Source organism: Aspergillus costaricaensis (genome assembly GCF_003184835.1).
Source record: "Aspergillus costaricaensis CBS 115574 unplaced genomic scaffold BO79scaffold_29, whole genome shotgun sequence".
NCBI lineage: Eukaryota > Fungi > Ascomycota > Eurotiomycetes > Eurotiales > Aspergillaceae > Aspergillus > Aspergillus costaricensis.
In genome coordinates, this window is record NW_020291829.1 from 78,325 (window position 1) to 97,877 (window position 19,553).

At 52.0% G+C, this 19,553-nt stretch overlaps 7 protein-coding genes across 7 annotated transcripts; 3 read left to right on the forward strand and 4 right to left on the reverse strand.

The window, feature by feature from the left end:
- Positions 1–2,596: 2,596 nt before the first annotated feature.
- Positions 2,597–3,895, forward strand: BO79DRAFT_155051 (uncharacterized protein; the record flags this gene model as incomplete). Its single annotated transcript, XM_025678769.1, has 1 exon — positions 2,597–3,895. The coding sequence occupies one exon, from the start codon at positions 2,597–2,599 to the stop codon at positions 3,893–3,895; it is 1,299 nt and encodes a 432-aa protein (XP_025536587.1).
- Positions 3,896–6,622: 2,727 nt separating this feature from the next.
- On the forward strand, positions 6,623–7,428 carry BO79DRAFT_231114 (putative GPI anchored protein; the record flags this gene model as incomplete). The annotated part of the gene is made up of 3 exons (XM_025684135.1): positions 6,623–6,748; positions 6,807–6,940; positions 7,002–7,428. 3 exons carry the CDS (start codon positions 6,623–6,625, stop codon positions 7,426–7,428), a joined length of 687 nt encoding a protein of 228 aa, XP_025536588.1.
- A 492-nt stretch (positions 7,429–7,920) lies between these two features.
- Positions 7,921–9,610, reverse strand: BO79DRAFT_289571 (glycoside hydrolase family 43 protein; the record flags this gene model as incomplete). Its single annotated transcript, XM_025688795.1, has 3 exons — positions 7,921–8,648; positions 8,702–9,158; positions 9,212–9,610. 3 exons carry the CDS (start codon positions 9,608–9,610, stop codon positions 7,921–7,923), a joined length of 1,584 nt encoding a protein of 527 aa, XP_025536589.1.
- A 263-nt stretch (positions 9,611–9,873) lies between these two features.
- Positions 9,874–11,661, reverse strand: BO79DRAFT_200321 (cytochrome P450; the record flags this gene model as incomplete). The annotated part of the gene is made up of 6 exons (XM_025681483.1): positions 9,874–10,072; positions 10,133–10,264; positions 10,317–10,418; positions 10,465–11,226; positions 11,283–11,368; positions 11,409–11,661. The coding sequence occupies 6 exons, from the start codon at positions 11,659–11,661 to the stop codon at positions 9,878–9,880; spliced, it is 1,530 nt and encodes a 509-aa protein (XP_025536590.1). The 3' UTR covers positions 9,874–9,877.
- Positions 11,662–12,539: 878 nt separating this feature from the next.
- BO79DRAFT_200322 (uncharacterized protein) lies at positions 12,540–13,838 on the forward strand. Its single transcript, XM_025681484.1, has 4 exons — positions 12,540–12,754; positions 12,812–13,287; positions 13,355–13,363; positions 13,416–13,838. Exons 1-4 carry the CDS (start codon positions 12,569–12,571, stop codon positions 13,807–13,809), a joined length of 1,065 nt encoding a protein of 354 aa, XP_025536591.1. The 5' UTR covers positions 12,540–12,568; the 3' UTR covers positions 13,810–13,838.
- Positions 13,839–13,922: 84 nt separating this feature from the next.
- On the reverse strand, positions 13,923–17,016 carry BO79DRAFT_200325 (hydantoinase/oxoprolinase; the record flags this gene model as incomplete). The annotated part of the gene is made up of 2 exons (XM_025681485.1): positions 13,923–16,905; positions 16,968–17,016. The coding sequence occupies 2 exons, from the start codon at positions 17,014–17,016 to the stop codon at positions 13,952–13,954; spliced, it is 3,003 nt and encodes a 1,000-aa protein (XP_025536592.1). The 3' UTR covers positions 13,923–13,951.
- A 291-nt stretch (positions 17,017–17,307) lies between these two features.
- On the reverse strand, positions 17,308–19,433 carry BO79DRAFT_178599 (sodium/phosphate symporter). The gene is made up of 3 exons (XM_025679989.1): positions 19,277–19,433; positions 17,743–19,197; positions 17,308–17,693 (listed from the first exon to the last, which is right to left on the reverse strand). Exons 1-3 carry the CDS (start codon positions 19,356–19,358, stop codon positions 17,404–17,406), a joined length of 1,827 nt encoding a protein of 608 aa, XP_025536593.1. The 5' UTR covers positions 19,359–19,433; the 3' UTR covers positions 17,308–17,403.
- Positions 19,434–19,553: the final 120 nt, after the last annotated feature.

Here is a 19,553-nt window from a genome sequence, read left to right on the forward strand (position 1 = left end):
CAGAGTAAATTTAATGAAGACCATTCCAAACAGTTCAATAAACAGGAGTAATCCCTAGTTGCTATTTTTTGTTTTTCTTCTTTGCCTCTAGTTCTTTGCTTTTATTGTCTTTTTATATGGATGTAGCTGGAGGGCCTCGACAGAACCCTGCTCTTGTAATTCGCGGCTTAGAAGTATCATTTCGATCCATGATGTGTGTGATGGTCGAGTCGTCCCCTGTTCTGTATTTTGGCGAACATACTGCTCTACATTGCTTTCTCCGAAAGATTGGTGTGCTTAACGGAAATTCCTATACTGCCTTTGCTAATCCCCATTCTTATTGCCTCATGTAGATGACTTTTTACCTGGTCACGGCCCATTTTCATTGCAGAATTGTAGCGGTGTCGAATCCCTCAGCATGCTACCTAGTAGACTGCGCCACAGAAAGTCAATTGGCTGCCCTTACCTCCTCGGTTATGTATAAACAGTGGCCTGTCTCTATCGCACTAGCTAGAACCACACGGTGGGTGGGTGTAATATGCGAATCGGCATATACCAACTGCTTATGTAATTTTTCATAGCGCCCAAGTAGCTCTCTAATGCAAAAGAAGAAATAAAAATAGAAGACAGTTAAGATACAGATATTTGTTCAAAGTGGCTAACTAAATGTGTACATGGTGACCTCCGCTTAATTCCAGGTCTTGTATTAAATTCAAATCTAAATAGATTTGGGTACTTCCGCTCTCCCGCCCAACTGTCATGATTAATATTGGCATGCATAATTTCTGAAGAGACTTTAAATATATATTGATGACTAAGTACATAGAACTTGAAACCGTTCATAAGGGAAAACACTAGCTGTTTATAGGAACTTATTACTATTTGTACTGCTCGACCAGCTTTCATATGAACACTACTGCTAAGGAAGGAAGGACTAATATTGTAAGACATGGTTTCCTGTGGCATGGCTATGCTTGTGTATAACATATCCGGTTGGGGTATTACTGTGATTCAGAGTACAACGCTTGTATCGTTACCTCTCGCTTTTCCCAGGGACGAACTGGAGGTTAGTTTAACTGCCATCTATCATACGGGAAAGGAATGTGCGACGAGCCAGTCAGAGACTGTATAATCTGGAACCGCATTTGAACTATGTGGCTGTTATATACCCCCATAAAATCTCTTACAACTGACACCATCGACCCACTATATCCCGCATCGACCCACGACACTACAAAGAAGACTGAACACCTTGAGCAATCCATCATTATCTCCGGTAGAGCCGGACGTTCACTAGTATTCACGTGGATATACCGATTTTAAGCGTTCTCTTCATGTTTTCGGAGTGATTCCTGGCTTCAATCTTGTGCATATAAATGTGGATGTAACCTTTCGAAATACTCTTGTACGCCGGAACTTGGTGGGCATACTAATCTCGTTTCCAATTTTCACTTTTACAAGCCCTTATAGGATATTCAGTCATGGTAAATTAGCTCATTATTACTCCTGGCTTATGCGAGTGAAAGTGCTATCCTGCCTGTCGCCAGTTCTCATTCCTAGCCGCGACCAATGGAACGGTCATCGGCGAGACCAACTCCTAGTTGCGTCGCATATGCAGTGTACTACTACCACCAGTGGGTAGTCCGACGGACCTATTGCCCAAGTTATCTCTGTTATGTATGTCTGGCTTCAGATAGACAGCTCGGGGCGGATCCTTACTATAAACTGATAATCTAGGTATACTAGCTTGTTTAGTACAATTAGGTGGACTTGGACGGAGGAAAGACTTGAGATTTAGTTTATGAACACCTTACAGTGCTATCAGTATATTTGAATATGTTTTTTATTATGATTATAGGCTACTGGATGTACTCTTAAGACACATAGGATATATATTCTTGATTGGTTCTCATGAATATACTATTCCGATTAGGTTCATCCTAACCAGTATGGCCAATGCTATCTTATTTCATGTACAGCTGATGACAACGGCCTCTAGGTATTGAGGAGAAATATGTAGTGTTTTCCTTGCCCATGATTGTCTTCGGGGTAAAGCCGCGGATGTATAAGAAAGGAAGGGGTGAAACTGCCATAAAACGTCTAGATCAATTGGATTGAGCGGAGACTAAACTTAATGGAGAAATGATTTTCTAATCCGGAGGCCCACCGTGAGAGATTTAGCCAATAACAGGCAATCTTCAGAGTGCGTTCGGTCTTGTCCCCAACCCTAGATGGGGACGGGAAGATTACTATCATACCCCAGTAATTGATAGCCAGACTTCTATGCCGGCACAACTAGATAGACGGATAAAGCGAAATATAATTCTTCTATAGCTTGAAACAGAGGAATCTGTGGAGACGGGGTGGTATTAACTCACTTTCTGCAGTCCCCACATACCGGCCCCACCGCTTCACCCGAACCGGATTTCACTATACGGGGATTCGTCATCGGCAATAAGGAAGAAGGATAAGTATTAAGAGTAAATGTACCTCTGCTGTGGTGATATATAAATGTACACTCTTTTCAAAACTTTCAATAGCACACACTCTTTTACCTACCCACCGCTCGTTTTCTTCCGGCTTCTTTACTTTCCTTCCTCTGCAAGCTGTAGCCAACATGAAACTTGCCAATGCCTCAGTTCTAGCAATGCTACCGGCCACTGGCCTGGCTGCCTGCGGTACTCCCTACTCTGGCAGCCAGATCAATGGTACGCTGCTCCGCGCCGTCGTGCTTGACATGGGTAGCGACGCTGCCAACGTCACCGCCACCCAGTATGACCAGTACTTCAAGCAGGGGAGCGCTCTTGAGGGCGTCAAATCTGTCATTGCCAACAGCGATTTCTACATCAACCTGTGGGCCATCCCTGGCACCGAGTCCGCCTTTCAGAGTGTCAGCCAGTGCATAAGCGACGGCTATCTCGTTAACCAAGTAGCCTGGCTGTATTATAACAGTACCACCGCGAAGTGGTGGGGTGGCTACGAGGCTGAGACCGAGGCAGACAGTTACAATGCTGCCGCCCTGTCTGTTGTCACAAATATCGTGGCCGGCCTCGAGGTGCGCTTCTGGGACACTAACGGAGATGGCTACACCGATGTCATCGATGCCGACTATCTTGAGGGCGTTACCGTCGACACCATCACTCACAACGCCAACGGGACTTACTCGATCTACCGCGGAAATATTGACGTCGCGGACAAGACGCGTTGGGAGGGCACGAACTTTGACGCCGACCTTTTCGACGGGTCCGGCCCGGCTATCCCTGAAAACAACTTTGACACCGCTATCTCACCCGGCGACGTCGCGCTCTTCTGGTACGGTCCCAAGGGCTGGGCCATGAAGCGTGCCCAAGAGGTTGTCGGCCTCTTTGTTGGCGGCGCCGACCACACCTCCTACAACATTGACGGGGTGTCCTATGAAGACGCCATGCGCTTCTCACGCGACAACCTGTTCATCTCTAACCGACCTGGCGAGTTCACCGACGCTCAAAAGTTCTTTAAGTTTACCAATGATTCAGCCGCTGGCCTCAATGTTAGCCTCTGGCTCGTACCTGTTACCCACACCACCGAGTACGGCGCGCCCGTTGGCATGACGAGCGACGGCAACTCGCGCATCTTCCTCGCCAGGGCTATTGCCCAGGCCCAAGCGCAGCTAGCCAACGTGACTATCAGTAGCAACGGCTCCAACGTCCCGTCCACCCAGGAGTGGGTTAACCAGGCCAATTACACTCAACTCCACGACGCCATCGCCAGGGCCAACCTGTCGCTTGCCCTTGCTAACAGCTCGTCTTTCCTACTTGACTACCAGACCTACGTGCTGTACCAGACTCTCAACGGCAGTAGCACCGACATTGGTGCCGCGTTCGCCGGCTTCAGCTACACTGGCTTTGAGAACGCAGAGAAGCTCGGGACGGCCTAAATTCATCTTTCTTATGTCCCCGAGTCATTGTATCTCAGTTCCCTTGAATTATTTATAGATACTATGTAGATAGACACATCAAATAGCATGAGTCTTATAACCTAAGCCCCTCCAATCAGGTCTAGTGTAGCAATGTAACAAGGCAAGGATATCAGAGTAGAATGTACTACGATTATACTGGGTCGAATTGGAATGTCATTATTGGAGTGAAAACTGAAGTAAACACATGCTAAAAATATTCCAGGGGCGAATCCATCCTGGCAAAAAGGATGAAGGCGCATCGCGACCTCGATTCTTGTCTGGGGCTGTTGTTCCGGTGGGAACAATTGTACTTCAGTCCCAACTGCCGTCTCTGCCGTTTTCCGAGCTCGACTTCGGAGATAGCAGTAACCATGGCCTGGCCGTGTCTTTTCTTTTATCTCCGAAGGGGTGCCACGCGGAGAAGCGGACATAATTTAAGGTAAGATCATCGATTCGTATACGTGGCAGATTGGGGTGCTCCACGTTGATTGCATCAGAGTCAGGGGCTATGGTTCAGCAAACGCTTGCTAAGCACACCGTGTTGTAATGTAATTGGGCCATGAACTACCAGCACAACAGACCACCGGCAGACCCGTTTGGGAGATCAGCGATGGGGCCTATACTGAATCCACCTTAAATATCGAAAGTCGAAACATTCGGCGGCAATCCCACCCTCGGTCCCACCCGTTGGGAATGTTCCGTCGGTACATCTGTCAGGCATCACTTGCTTGCTTCTGGTGGCTAAAATATAAAATACTGGTCCCTTCTGTGTCGGTGTCACAGAGAGTAGCACAGAAGGTACTCGTCCTAGAGTTCATTAACATGTTTCTTCTACAATGAATTCATTTTTTCAACAAGATTTTTTTTGTCATTAGTACTTTTCGAATACCCCATCGATTTACACACTGGCCTCGTGAAGAGCATGCGCTCACAGTCAATGTATAACACAGACGTGGTTGACGTTCGCAACCCCGGAGGGGAAAAGGGTGGGGGGGTGGTTCGGGCTATAGATGTGGATCTCGCCAGTTCGGAGAATAGTCTGGCCGAGGCTGTAGAGGATACTCATATTTCCATCGTCTACCAGCCAGATTCTTCTCAGCAGCTCAGAATTACAGTCAAAGACGGGAGTCAAACGGTTCGTGCCCGATGCCTGGGCCATACTTCCCTCGCCCCCCGGAAAGTATGATAAATGACTGGGTAAGACTTCCAACGCCCTGATAATACTTTGTTGCTAAACCGGCCCACGAACCAGACGTCTATCAGCATATGAAGATACCAGCATATGCAGACGTCTGGAATCTTTACACAACGATCACCACTGGTGGTTTGGCACGAGGTTGCTGTTCCTCGCGTCCCTTCCCGACACCTCGACCACGTTGTGTTGACGGACCGAATTCCCTTTGATTTCCCTTACTGGACAAGGGGACGCATCTTGCGCAATAACAGCAATACAGATATTGGTTAGTTTGTTGCTCTTATAATTGTCGATCCCCGGACTCTCAAACAGGTACGTGTTCGCCTACCGAGAGCATTTGACACGAAATCAATGCGTGGGTATTGTGCCAGAGATCACAAGTGAAGACGTTCTCTATGTTCTAGCCAGGCATAAATGTCCTTGGCCTTACACGCCGGTCAGAAACAGGGAGATATGCTGCGTGGCTGAAGATCATTACGCAAGATTTGCACAACAACTGACCCAAAAGGGACAGGCGGACCTGCTACGTGAAGTGCTTGGGTTACCTGGACGCGCATGATCACTATCCCGGTTTGGAAGTGAAGTCTCTGAGAATAGGTATGCAAAAGGCAGACAGTGATGGGAAAGACTTGCTGCCCCATATTAGCAACCATTGATCTTGGGTTGGAGTTGAAAGTCTTTCGGGTGATAAGGATGAATAGCCCTCAGTGCTGTAGTAGTGTAATCCCTACATATAGAGCAACGTTAAGCTGCGCAACGTCGCATGTTAGGAACAAGGGGAGGTGTAAGGAGATAAAGTGCACTCGACAATCAGACGCGATTGCTCCAGTAGATTGTAAATCCAAGTGTGAGGGCTTTATTTCCATAATTAAGAAGTAAATAGTATTATACTAGATGTATACCATGACATACCAAGGTCGTTCCAGAATCCAATTGATGATTCGATGAAATATATACTTCTCATGTTGCACCTTGAAGATAGATCCGTTGAACTTGAGACAGATGGCCTTCATTATTGGAAAGGACAATATGGACAGGCAATTTGGACTGCTGTTCTCGCAAGAAGAGGAACGGAGACCAACTATGTGCATTTATTACTGCAAAATATGGGTAGGCATATGGCAGTATCCCGGTTATGGTTATACCCTTGCCAAGCACCACCAGGGACTAGTGGGAGCCCAAATCAGGGTCTGGACCCTGAATTGGCTTCTGACCTTGCCCGATGGAGCCTAGCCGCCTTGTGGTTTGCCCGGACTTGCCTTGAAGCAGTTTAGATCCGGTCGCAGTGTTGCCTCTTTTGGTAATCTTCAAAGAGTCCCGAGTCAGCATCACGAGCAGGATTGGATGGCGGAGAAGGTGGCTGCCATCATCACGCCTCTTTTGCAGTCTCTCCTTTCTTTCTTTCTTCTTTCCTTTAAATTATTTCGTTGTTGCATCGCTCGTTATCCCGCATCTTCCTATCCACACACTCGTTCATCCACCCTCACAGCAATCAGTCATTCGTTCCAAACATGATGAACCGTACGCTCCTTCTCGGTCTGGCTGCTGCCGGCCTGGTCTCAGCAAAGGCCACTGTCACCTCCATGTTCATCTACGACACCGATCCACAGCCTTTGGCCGCGTCCATCATAGGTAACGCAAGTTGTCCTTGTCTTTATCAGCCTGGTATATTCTCCTCAACTAACCGTGATGCAGGATGCGACCGCGACAACCTACAGTATCAACTGCCCACCCGGCACCGATTCCAGTGATTGTGGCATGGGTCCCGGTCTTACCCTGATCGCCGGACCCAAAACCACCATGATCCTGGACGCTCCGGACGAAGATTTGTATGTTGATGGTTGTCTACACCCTGTACATTGGTCGTGACTGACATGGTTTGCTGCACAGCTACTACACATGCGTTTGCTCTGTCGATGGAACGACGCACGCCGTCTGTACCGAAACAGCCTCGGGATCCGGCGCCAACTTCCCAGGAACCAGCAGCACCACCCTGGATGGTGATCTGGATTTAATGCCTGTGACTATCACGGCGGGCTCTGTCACGAGCGTGGCTGCCTCCGCCGCCCACGCTACAACTGAGGCTCAGACAGCAAGTAGCACGGGTTCCGCTGCTACTGCTACGGGGAAACAGTCGCAGGCATCTGCCGCCTCTACTAGTGCTGCCATCTCTGGCTCTGTCACCTCTTCCAAGACTGCGACTGCCTCGAATGTCGATGCTTCTGCTACAGGCACTGGCAAGGCCTCCCTGCTCAAGGGTGACGCAGCGTTCCTCTTCGGAGGATTTGCTGCTGCTTTTGTTGCAGCTGTCCTCTAAACCCAGCCTAGAATCATGTCATACTCGCATTTGATAGCGCTCAAGTCTCATAGAGGGCACGTATGTATATCAACATGGAATCATATCACACTTTATCGCAAAGTCATCCAAATTGCCTTCTAAGAGGAAAGCCGAGATGGATGCAGATATGGATGCAGATATGACGTGAACGTTTACGAAAGGACGACTAGATACTCGTAGGCGTAAGCGTGCCGAACGGTGATCGTCAACTTCAGAATCCCACTACCAGTGGCTCATGCGAAGCTCCCTCATCATCATATCACATCGGACAATAATTTGCCAACAGTGTTCCAGGTATTGACCCAGCGCCTTGCGGTTAGTAGGATGGAGAGGATCATGCGGGACTTCCAGGGTTTGCCGTGGTGTGTAGTCTGCGAACTCCATCATGATAAGCACCAATTCCAGCGGAAGCTTCGTCGCATACATGAGGATCCTTCTAGATTTCTGGGGAATCCTCGTGAAGGTACCATCCTATTTCCACTGTGCGTAATGAAAGTCTGCTGGATCTAGACAGCGCTGCCGCTCTCCAAACGCGTACAACCCCAGCATCATGCCCGTAAAAGCCACCCCTACGGGTGGTGCTGCCGTCATACTGCTATTGTCCACTTCTCCTATCCACTGAATCAAAGCATCATCCGACTCAACGTCGCTGAGTTCCTGGAATCCAAGCCGGTAGCTATCTCCGCACTCAATCACCAAGCGAACATCCAACTGGGAATGACGTAGACCGAAGTCGACTACCTCGCCTCCTGGAGAACGTAGCCGAACAATACGTTGGCCGTCTTTCCCCACGCGAATTCCGATGCTGCTGTAGGTGAAATATGTCCACCATACTACTGCACCAGCTTCGCATACCTGGTTCCTCGGGCAAAAGGACAGTCGTGTCTCCCATGTGCAGAACCGATGAGTCTGCTTGCGAAGGAAAAGTGTGGGACACGCTGGAATTGACAAATTATATGGACCGCCGTAGAGGCGAAGGAAGCCTGGCCGCTCTGTGAGGGAGTAGTCACGCACGACCGGGGTATTTTTGCGGTACCATCCAAGCTGGAGCTCGCTTTCTGAAAAATCATCACGCCATGCGACTGGTACTGAGAGCTCATAGAGGTGGGGACTTTCGGAGTGAAGGGGGATTTTCTGGCCGCCGTTGACAATGGGCCAGTCGTCCTCCCAATCCACTGGAGCTAGGAAGGTTTCGCGGCCTGTAATTAACATTAGCATCCTGTGCGCAACATAGCACTGGAGGAGTACTCACCAAAAACAGATTCCTCCCACTGCCCATCCTTCCAAACCGGACGTACTCCCAACAAAACAGCCCACCACTGCCCCTGCACATCTTCCACTAGATCCACATGTCCAGTATTCTGAACGTCATCGTCCACTCCATTTCGCCAGAGAGGATTATTCGGCCCAACCTCCCACGGCCCAAACGGACCGGTAGTACTGCGACTGACCCATTCGCAATGGCCGCTCTCAGTGCCGCCCTCCGCAGTGAAAAGATAATAGTATTTGCCGCGTTTGAAAATGTGTGGTCCCTCCGCGACGCCTGAGGATGACTCCCTGATTAGCTTGGGCTCTGAAGTGGAGGCACCCGTCTCTAAGTCCACAGTGACAATGTGGACGGCAAAGTCTTTAATATTTGCACCGGGGGTTCTTTCAAGCTTGCGATATGTGCTTGAGAGGTAGACGGTGCCGTCGTCGTCCCAGAAGAGCTGCACCACGAGTTAGTTGTGATTAATTGGGAGGGGGGGTGGGGAAGACAAACATCCTGGTCAAAGCCAACCTGGTCAAAATATACCGGGTCCGACCACGACTCCGAGTCCCAAATATCTGTGGTCTTCACGTAGAATCCCCGCGGCCAGACCCGGTCATCTTCCTGAGGCCGATAACGCTGGAAGCACGCAGCGAGGATGTAGAACACCCCGTTGTGATACCGCAATGTCGTTGCCCATACGCCACCTCCTGGCTCGGGGGTCTGGATCCGAAGTTGACTTGGGCGGGTGAGGGCATGGCCGATCAGAGTCCATTGGATTAGGTCGGTGCTGTGGTAGATGGGAGCGCCGGGGAAATATTCGAAGGAGGATGTAACGAGGAAGAAGTCCTTCCCAACGCGGATTATGGAGGGATCGGGATTGAATCCCGGTAGGATGGGATTGATGTACATAGTCAATATGGGGGTGGGAGTAGAGATCGTGGGGTAGTGCTGACATGCGGGCTATTTTATGTGTTCTGAATGAGTTGTAGGTGATTGGTGGAGAAATACGGGAAGTGGCATGCAATGAGGGGATCGCTGCCAAGGGGATTTCGGTGTCGAATGAAGTTCTATATTATCATGTACCGTCTACTAGGAAATCTCTACGAACATGCTCGGTGTTCTCATCCTCTTTCCGTCATAAGCATTAGCAATACGACTTTTGGGGGTCATCCGTCGCTACGCCGTAGTCTGCCGCCGACGCAGCCAACAAGGCCAGCCATACGGCACAGCCGTGAAATGGGTCTCAAAGCTCCACGATTTCTTTGGATCAACCTGCTCGATGTCAAAGTCTCGGATGATAGTGGCAGAGACCTTGGAGATCTCGAAGTGGGCCAGGTTCCGACCGGGACATTGGTTGTATCCAGCTCCCCACTGTGTCTGCTAGTCAGTATACTGCAATGTGTCCTCTCCATCTGAAGGCAACAAACTTACGTGGATGAGGAACGGGTCCATCTGTCTGGCTCTTTCAGGGTCAAGCCACCTTTCCGGGTTAAAGTCATCACAGTCAGGTCCGAACAGCTCTGGGTTCCGATGGAAAGCCCAGGGGTTGATGCTGAGAAGTGTCTGTTGCAACAGTGTCAGCACACGTTTCCATCAAAGGAGGATGATGGCATACTCCTTCTGTAAAGTGCCGTCCGCCAATGGTGAGACCACCCGCCGGAACGACACGAGGCAGCCCAGTGCCGGTAGCCGGGTGATAGCGATAGGTTTCCTTGATCTACACTCATTAGTATGGCCATCGCGATCGAAGAAGGGTCACATACGCAGGCCTGTAGGTAGGGCAGCTTTGCTGCCTCAGCATAGGATACCACATGCGACAGATCACCCCGAGCGTGTGCTTCATCCACTTCCTGACGCAGCTTCTGCAGGTAGTGCGGATGGCGGAGCATGTAGTAGAAGAATGCCTGCAGCGTGGCACTGGTAGTATCAGCGCCGGCGCCAATATTGGCGACAGCAGCTCCAAAGACCTCCGCCTCGTCCATGCGGTCGGGATACGTGCGGCGCACATGCAACCAGCGCTCCATCATGTCCAGTCTGACGGCGGGGTTCTTCTTCCGACTATCGATGGCGGCCAGGCAGGTGTCGAAGATATGCGATGAGGGCTGCAGACCAATTCTACTGAGCAATGGATTTCCCAAGGTGAGATTATGTAGCCACACGTAGTGCCCCATGATGGCGATGTACAACGCAAGGGCGCGAGTATTGGCGATGGCATTGCGGATATCGGTGCCCGTCTCGAGGAACCGGAAAGGACTGGAAAAAGTCACTTCGCCGACCACGTCAAAGGCGAAGTAATTGAACCAGCGATCAAACTCCACTGGTTGCCCGGATGCAATCAGTTTATCGAATTGATTCTCGAGAAGTCCCAGAAGAGCATCCACGTAAGGCTCGGACTTAATAATGTTTGACAGGGCATACCCCGACGCTACATTGCGGGACTTGCGAATGTGGCGCTGGGGATCCAGTTCTGACATTTGGTTCACATAATGATAATCTGGCAGGCTGAATATCGAGTACCACGATCCCTAATGCTTTTAGCGTGGTGACTTGAATACGGGGACAAGTTACTCCGTGAACATACTTTGGCGATGTTGGCATGAAGCAACAAGCGCACCGCATCAGGATGGGCGACGCTGACCTCGTTGTCGGCGATGCGGACAAAACTGCCTGTTCCACGTATTAGTAAATGAATTGTGTAATGGCGAACCGGTGGAGATGCACGGACCATGTCGGCGATGAAGTTTCACGATCTCCTGTTCCGTGTGGCCCTTGATCAACTGGTACACCTGCCAGAGGCTCGAAATTGAGGCCAGCCAAGGACCAGGAATATCGCGGATAGAAGTTGCATAGCGCCTTTTCAAGGCGATTACCGTAATAAGGATAAGCAGCAGGAAAGGCACCGAGACTGGCAGGGATGCCAGACTCCCAGGGATCCAGACGGGTGCAAAAAGGACGGACATGTTGGGTCCCGGTGGGTGACCAAGCATCTCCCCAAATTCGAGACATACATGGTGTCAATCCTTGGCTTGCTATTTGTATTTTCCGCGTAAACCCTTCTCGGGGGTGACTTGCAATGAGGGAAGCATACGACGCACCGGTGCTGCTTAGTGTTGCTGCTAACGCTGCGCTAACGGCATTCCCCGGCCGCTATCTGATTTTTTTTCTGCAATGCGCAGGATCGAAGCGTTCAGTTTTAAGCGAGTAGCTTCACTATGATCGTTTTTCTTCATCAGCAGAACAGGCATGATTACTTCATTCATTCAGTACGATGAAAAGCAGCACTCCTTAGCTTTGTGCAAACTATCCGCACGTTTGGGATGCACATGTCAGTGACAGGAAGCAAGGCCCACCCTCGGAGATGGCAAACGTCCAGTGGAGAATCGGGACGCCGTGGCCAATTGTTCTCCTTGAATCTGGGCATGAAACCCGGCATTGACGGGGCGGGTGGAATCGAAGCGAGCTTCTCTTCGACTCCAGCAAATCATGTATGCTCAATATCAATAGCGTTTCCACCCAGGATCCATGACGTGAAAGGATCGAGTGGACCCAGGTGTCACCAGCAAGGAACAAGCAACCCAACCCCCCGATCCAGACCTTTCATAATACCCATTGTGGTCTTGCCGGGAGACAGATTCAGTTCATCCGCCCCCAGGAGGGTTCCACTACTCATTGATGAGGATTGTCGGCTTTTCCTCATCCTTTCGCGACGGCTCTGCAATCCTGCATTAGTCTTTTGACACCCCTGTTCCTGCAGGAAGATTCGGCAGACAAAAACCCTTCCATGTCCTACCCACGAAATGTCTAAAGAACTTTCGTGTCCGCTCCCGTCGACATCTTTCGCCTTCATGTAGCGGCCCTGCGTCTTCCATGGCGTCGACCAGCACACCTGACCTGACGCCCGAGTTCCTGGCACAGGACCGCCGCCCTGAGGCGAGGATCGGAATTGGAGTCGTGACGGCACTATCTGGAGCGGTTGTGTTGATTCGAGTCTATGCGCGAAGGTTCATGATCCGCAGTTTTGGCTGGGATGATGGACTCATCTGCATTGCGATGGTAGGATACTATATTGCCGCTTTGCGCACAGAAACTGACATTCACTTGTTGTAACAGTTGTTAAACATCGTCGTCATGGCCCTCACAACCCAAGTCCTCCGCTACGGCGCCGGCCTGCACGTCTGGGCCCTCGATACCGCCGAAACCCCACTGCTGTACAAATGGCTCGTCTCTGCGCAGCTGGTATACATGATCGCATTGTGGGTGTGTCGACTATCCGGACTGGCCTTTTACCGTCGATTGAACCCGATGCCCCAATTCCAACTCTACCTCCGGGTCTCGTTTGCCTTCGTCACAGCCGTCATGCTCGCCCAGGTCCTCATCATCGCCCTGCAATGTATCCCGCTCGCTGCGCTCTGGGGCGGCGCCACCGGGAAGTGTCTGGGTTCGAAGACAGTGTTCATTTCCACTGCCGCGATGACAATCATCTGCGACTCACTTATCTTGCTACTGCCCGTTAAGATTGTGCTTTCGATCAAGGCGAATGCAACGCGCAAGGTTGCGCTGAGTGTGGTTCTGTGTTTTGGTGTTTTGTAGGTTCACATCCTCTATTCACTTTCCTCGGTGGATACTTAACTAACCCTTGAACTCTCAATTCAGTGCCGTGATGTGAGTGCCACAGTTCCAGATACAACTGATAACCCCCAACTAACAGACTCAGGACCTCCGTCGCCCGCATCATCTCCATGATCCCCGCTATACAGAAAACCGACGCAACGTGGTACTTCTCCGTCGTGATGGTATGGTCGGATACCGAAGTCAGCACGGCCATCATCGCCCTGTCGTTGCCGGCATTGAAGGGTCTAGTCGGTGCTGTGGCGGGCAGTACCCGGAAAGGAACAGATCAGACACCAGGGAGTAATGGCGGGCCGGATCTGCATTTGCAGAATATGCATGCCAATGGCGACCACCATCTGTATGAGGGCCCGGATAGTTATCCCAATGAGGCGCGGGCAAGTATTGGGGATAATGCGAGTCAGGAGGCGTTGTGGGTGGATATGAATGCCGGGATTCATGTCAAGAATAGTGTCAGGGTTAGCGTGAGTGATCGATAGGTATGATATACTGCGCATGGGGAGGAGGGATGTTAAGCTTTTCATATGTGCTTCACGATGGATATTACAGCCATTTATATATGAATCAACATGAATTGTATCTACTATGTTCTCTTCTAAACCACCCTGCAATATAGCTGGTCTATCCAAACACATCAATCACACTCTGCGGCTCGCAATACTTTCCAATCGGAACATATTCCACCTCTTCGAATCCCATCGACTTGGGTCCGCCTAATTCCATTCCTCTCGGCGTATCCGTCCAGCGCGGCGACGCCGCAATAGCCAACACCACCACCTTAAGCCCATACTTGAACTCCGGAGTGCCCAGTCCAGCTCCAGACTCCGCATCCAACACAACAATCAGATCCGGCACGGCAGCCAGAATCTTCGTCTCGCCATCTTCCATCACTGCCTCGACGTAGGCATTCTCATTCTTGAACGGAATGTTCAGCGTTGCCTTGCGTCCATCACTCAACCGCCCATCTACTTCCAACACACCGTAAGAATGGCCCGTCTTCAGCACCCTCGACACACTAACCACCTTGCCCTCGCCCAAAATGGTACCACTCTCCGGCCCACCCGCCGCTTCCACAATCCGCATTGCTTTATCCGCAATATTCTTCTCCAGAGTCACAGCCCGTCCAATCCACCACGCCAGGGAAACCGTATTCCGAATCGCCTGCTGTCGCACCCGTTCCGCTCGATGAGGTGGACCCGCACTCCCAGCGCGACACCCCATTTCAACAACCGCCGCACGCATCGCCTTATCCACCAGCCGATCCGTGCGCGATTTCGTCATTGTCATGCACGTACCATCGCCACTAGCGATCGCTGCCGGGACGAGCGCCTCTCCCCTCGGTGAACCATACACGTTCGGCGTGACCTGCCACATGGTGGGATACGCACGACCCATGTAATCTGCATCCAGACATGGCACGCCGTAATGTGCGGCAACACCGAGATTCACCATGCCATTGCCGCCGCCGATCTCCAGGGCTAGGAATGCAGAGACTGGGTCAGTGCCGGTCACCCGCATTAGTTCTTCGTGAGCTTGTAGGCATTCGCTGTTCTCGAGTCGCTCCATGCTTACTTCGGGGCTGCCCATGCATCCCGTCCAGCCGACGAGGCTGTCGTCGGGTAGGGAGTCTGGGGATATGATGCGGACGGTACCGGGGTGGTCTTGTAGGTAGGCTTTGGCTTTTAGGTATTCCTGGTAGGGGTCGCCGCCACCACCGCAGCCGAGGATTTTGCAGCCGCGGGTGATGAAGTCTAGGTCGGTGGGGGAGATGATCCATTGGTTGTTTTGGATGTGAGGGCGGTAGGAGTTGAGGTTGGGTTGGGGGGCTGCTAGATCGAGTGTATGAAGTGGAGGGGTGGTAGTGCCTGTGTCAGGGACTTCTTCGTCTGGGACAGGAATGGTTTTGTCTGCGGATGATGTCGCTACGATATCCAGCTCTCCCACGGCCCGCACCACAATGCGTGCCTTGGCCTCGACATACTGGATGGGTAGCATGGTCACTTCTGCGATCTGCACTGTATCTGGCCGAGCACCGTTGCCGAGGGCCTTGTCAATCGCCATTTGGGAGACAGCGTCCTGTGCCTCTTTGACCGTGCGGTTGGAGGTATCAACGACCGTATCCATCACCCCAGAGACACGTGAGATAGCAGCACCGACTGCATTGGCAACTTCCCCGCCCTTGACGGTCTGCACTCGTCGAACACCTAGCAGGGGCTCATCGATGCGAATGATAGGTGCACCGCCGCCGACGATGAGTACGTCCACGTCGTCTTTATGAATTTTGGTACGGTCGACGAGCTCCTCGATCTTGCGGCGCATGAGTGATTGTGCCTGATTGACCATGGGGATAGTTATATCCGTCAAGGTGGAGACATCACCCATTCCTTTCAGTGGATTCATCTCCGTCACGCCATGGACGGCAGATGCCACAGCGATATCGGTCGCAGTGAGATACTCTCCGCCAAACAGTCGGGCCTTCTCCAATAATTCATGGGCTACACTGTCTGGGCCGACAGAGCAATCATCCTGTCCGATGCTGCGGACAATACTTCCTCCTCCAAGTCCGATGCTTTCCACGGCTGGAAGAGCAAAGTTGGTGCGCACACCCCCGACCAGACTCGTCACTGAGCTCATCTGTGGCAGGCCATTAGGTAGGAGTAAGCCGCTGTCGGAGGTGGTTCCGCCAATGTCGATGACGACCAATGGTTCTGTGCGCGTTGCCTGCTCTTTCTGCAGCTGCGCAGCTTCCGTAGCTGCACGCCAGAGAAACTCCCCACCGCGGATAGAGTTGGTTGGGCCTGAATTGAACGTCCGGATGGGGAGATGAACTGCCTCGGCCGCACTGAGAACGCTGCCGTCATTCTGTGTCAGATACAGAGTATACGGAACATCCTGGAAGATATCCTCCATGGCCTTCTGAAAGCCATAGATCGTTCGTTCGGCCAGTGGACGCAGAGTGGCGTTAAGGATGGCCGCGTTCTCTCTTGCCAAAAATCCCAAACCAGACACCTCATGCGAGAGAGTAATCCGCGCTTTGTACGAAGGACCAGCATGCTTTTCCATTGATCGCAGAATAGCCTCTTTTGCCCTCATCTCCTGGCGATGATCCAATGGCGCATACATACCAGCGATCACCACGTTCTTAATCCCATCATTGACCAACTGCGCGCCTATCCTCTCAAGCTCCGTCTCATCTAGCGGGCTAATTTCCTCTCCAGAGATCTGGTATCCCCCATGGCAAAAGTATGGCCGCGACGCTTCGATACGCGCACGCAGATCGAGTGGAAAGTCGACAAAGGGAGGGATATTGCGACCGAATCCCTCGTCTGGTCCACCACATAGTCGAATCACGGCGACACGGCGTAGAGATGGTGAGCGCTGGACCACAGCATTGACAAAGTGGGTAGTCCCGATAATGACGCAACCGATGGACGAAAGGGGCACATTTGCTGCTGCAATGACGGCCTGAACGGCAGTGGTGATGCCGGTGGTGACATCTGGACTAGTGGGTGCTTTGTGCGAGGCGACGATGGCGACGGGATCGAGACGGATGAGAACGGCGTCTGTGTTGGTTTCTAGACGTTAATTGTCAGTGGAGCAGTTAAAGTAACAGTGGGTGGTGGAGGTGGAGACGAACCGCCCACATCCACTCCCAGGCGGTAGCGGGGTTCGATGATACTGCCCATGGTGGTGGAATCATGGTCAGTGATTCAATTGAGGGCGTCGATCCTATATAACTTCGGTAAGACAGGGTTCTTAGGAACCCCTCATGAGATGCCAGGCTGATAAGCCGACCCCCCCTCATCCGAGGCCAATCGTTGTGGTGCGATATCGGCTAGACTGCTCGAGACGGGCCTCGTCCCGAAGCCATGGCGTATCTCGATCAATTGGCCAATCACCTTCACCTGTACACTTATACAATTGCTGGACGTGAGGATTTGGTGGCAGCAGAAGTATCATATTATCGGGGTATTGTAGTAAAAACAGTAAACAAACTCCGTGCCACACCAGGCCTTGATCCATCGATCAGGAAAACATCAGAAGGTTAGATACATCAGAAAACAAAAAAAGATCTACGATGAGAAATGCGGCGCATTGATGAACAATCCCATCAGAATTCCACCCAACGTGCCCGCGATGGGAATCGTCATGATCCACGCCAGCAGCAGCAGTCCCACTCGCTGGAAGTTGACGGCCTTGAGCGTGCCATTGCACAGTCCCACGCCGACGGTAGCGCCCGTGATGCACATGGAGGTCGACACCGGCAGCGAGTATTGCGAGAAGACGAGCACCGTGATAGCGGCTCCCATCTCCATCGAACAACCGCGACTCGGCGAGTGGTAGGTGATCTTGTTGCCCATGACTATATCTCATTAGTACACATCACAATTCACACGGTGGTATCGACTTACCCTTCATGATGTTGTAGCCATAGGTGATCAGACCGATCGAGATACATCCTGACAGCACCGCCAATTGCCAGATGGGCACCGGTGCCTTGGCCGCCGCCGCGTTACCCGTTGACCAGGCCGAGTAGATAACCGCCCAAGGACCGACCGAGTTACCAATGTCGTTGGCACCATGAGCAAAGGAGGCAGTGCAGGCAGTCAACACTTGAATGAACGAGTAGGTGTGCTCGACTTCGTTGGGGTACTTGGCGGCGTGGCTGTACACGCGCTGCATGCGCTTGCCTTCGGGGGTGCCCGCAATACCAGACTGAGCGGCGTGGATATCATAGTGCAGACCGTAGAGAAGTCCGCAGACAATCATTGCGGGAATGCGCTTTGCCAGAATCACCATATTATGGACCTCATACAGCTGACCGGCTCCCATAGGGTTGTCGCGGAGAGTACGCATCGCCCAGCCCAGGGGTCCACGCTTCTTGAGCAGCCGCTCCCGCAGCCGACGGTCGGATTGTTCCATGAGTTCCTTGTAAGTCAGTTGCTGAGATTCTCCCGCCACCATGCGCTTCTCGCCTTCTTCACTGCGGGACTGGATTGACTCGACGCCAGCCTGGGTGGATCGCTTTACATCATCGCCGCGGAGAGTATCCGGGGAGCCTAGCGTGAGGTCTTCGGAGCTTCCCTGCACGACGGCGTAGTCCGGAACCTTGGCCTGTTCGCCATGAGTGACAACGGGGCGGGTCAGCAGCATGGGGCCCATGATGAACATCCACCATTTCACACTGTGATCCTTTCTGATGACGCGGGCGTACACAAAGGGAACGAAGAAGATGGCAGAGAGAAGCATGACGCCACCACCGGTGCCCATAGTGACCGCCGCAATGTACCAACTCGGCTTCTTGGACAGACCCAGACTGGGAGAACCCTTGTAGACGATGGACAGGGTGCAGATCGTGGCAGCGATGAGGAAGAAGAAGGGGGAACTGTAGACAGCCCAGGGGATGGGGTTCTTGCGGATGAGCACGACCAACTTGATGAGCATGAAGATGATAGCCGCGAAACCTCCCGAGATGACGGGGGCCATTCCCAGCCCGGCGAAGATGGCACCCAAGCCCTTGCCATCATTCCAACCCCACTGCACGTGAGAGGCACCTACGGTAGCCACACCCACGCCGGCGACGGCGGAGATCAGGGAGTAAGTCGAGGAGACATGGGCGGAGTGGCGCGTACACCACATCACCCAAGTGGATGCGGCAGCCAAGGCACAGGTGAAGGCTAGCATCTGCACGCCCGCGTTGCCCTGGAAGGCGGAATTGGGAATGATGCCGTTCTTGATGGTATCAGCAGTACGAGCCCCGACACAGATGGCGCCCAGCATCTCGAAGACGGTGCCGAAGACCATGGCCTGGCGATAGGAGACGGAACGGGAGGAGACACTGGTTGCCCAGGAGTTGGCCACATCGTCTGGATTCAAACACAGAGGTCATGTTAGTCAAGGTTCATCCAATCCGGGTAAGCACATGACTTTGGTGTCACCACTCACTTGCACCGTTGTTGTAGGCATCCAGCATGGCAAACAAGGTGCCGATGGCGAAGACATAGTCGTACTCGTGGAGGACCGCCATGATGATGACTTGTCTTGTCTTTGGCTGCGAGTCCTGCCAAAGGAGAAGGGAGGATGAGGAGGAGAGAGATGGAGGGAAGGATGGAGAGAAGGAATCTGACGGACAGCCTCATGAACCTTTCCCTGCGGTCCAGCTCACTTTATGTGACCAGCGGAGGCCATCAGACCGGGCAGGACATTCACTCGACTGAGGGCC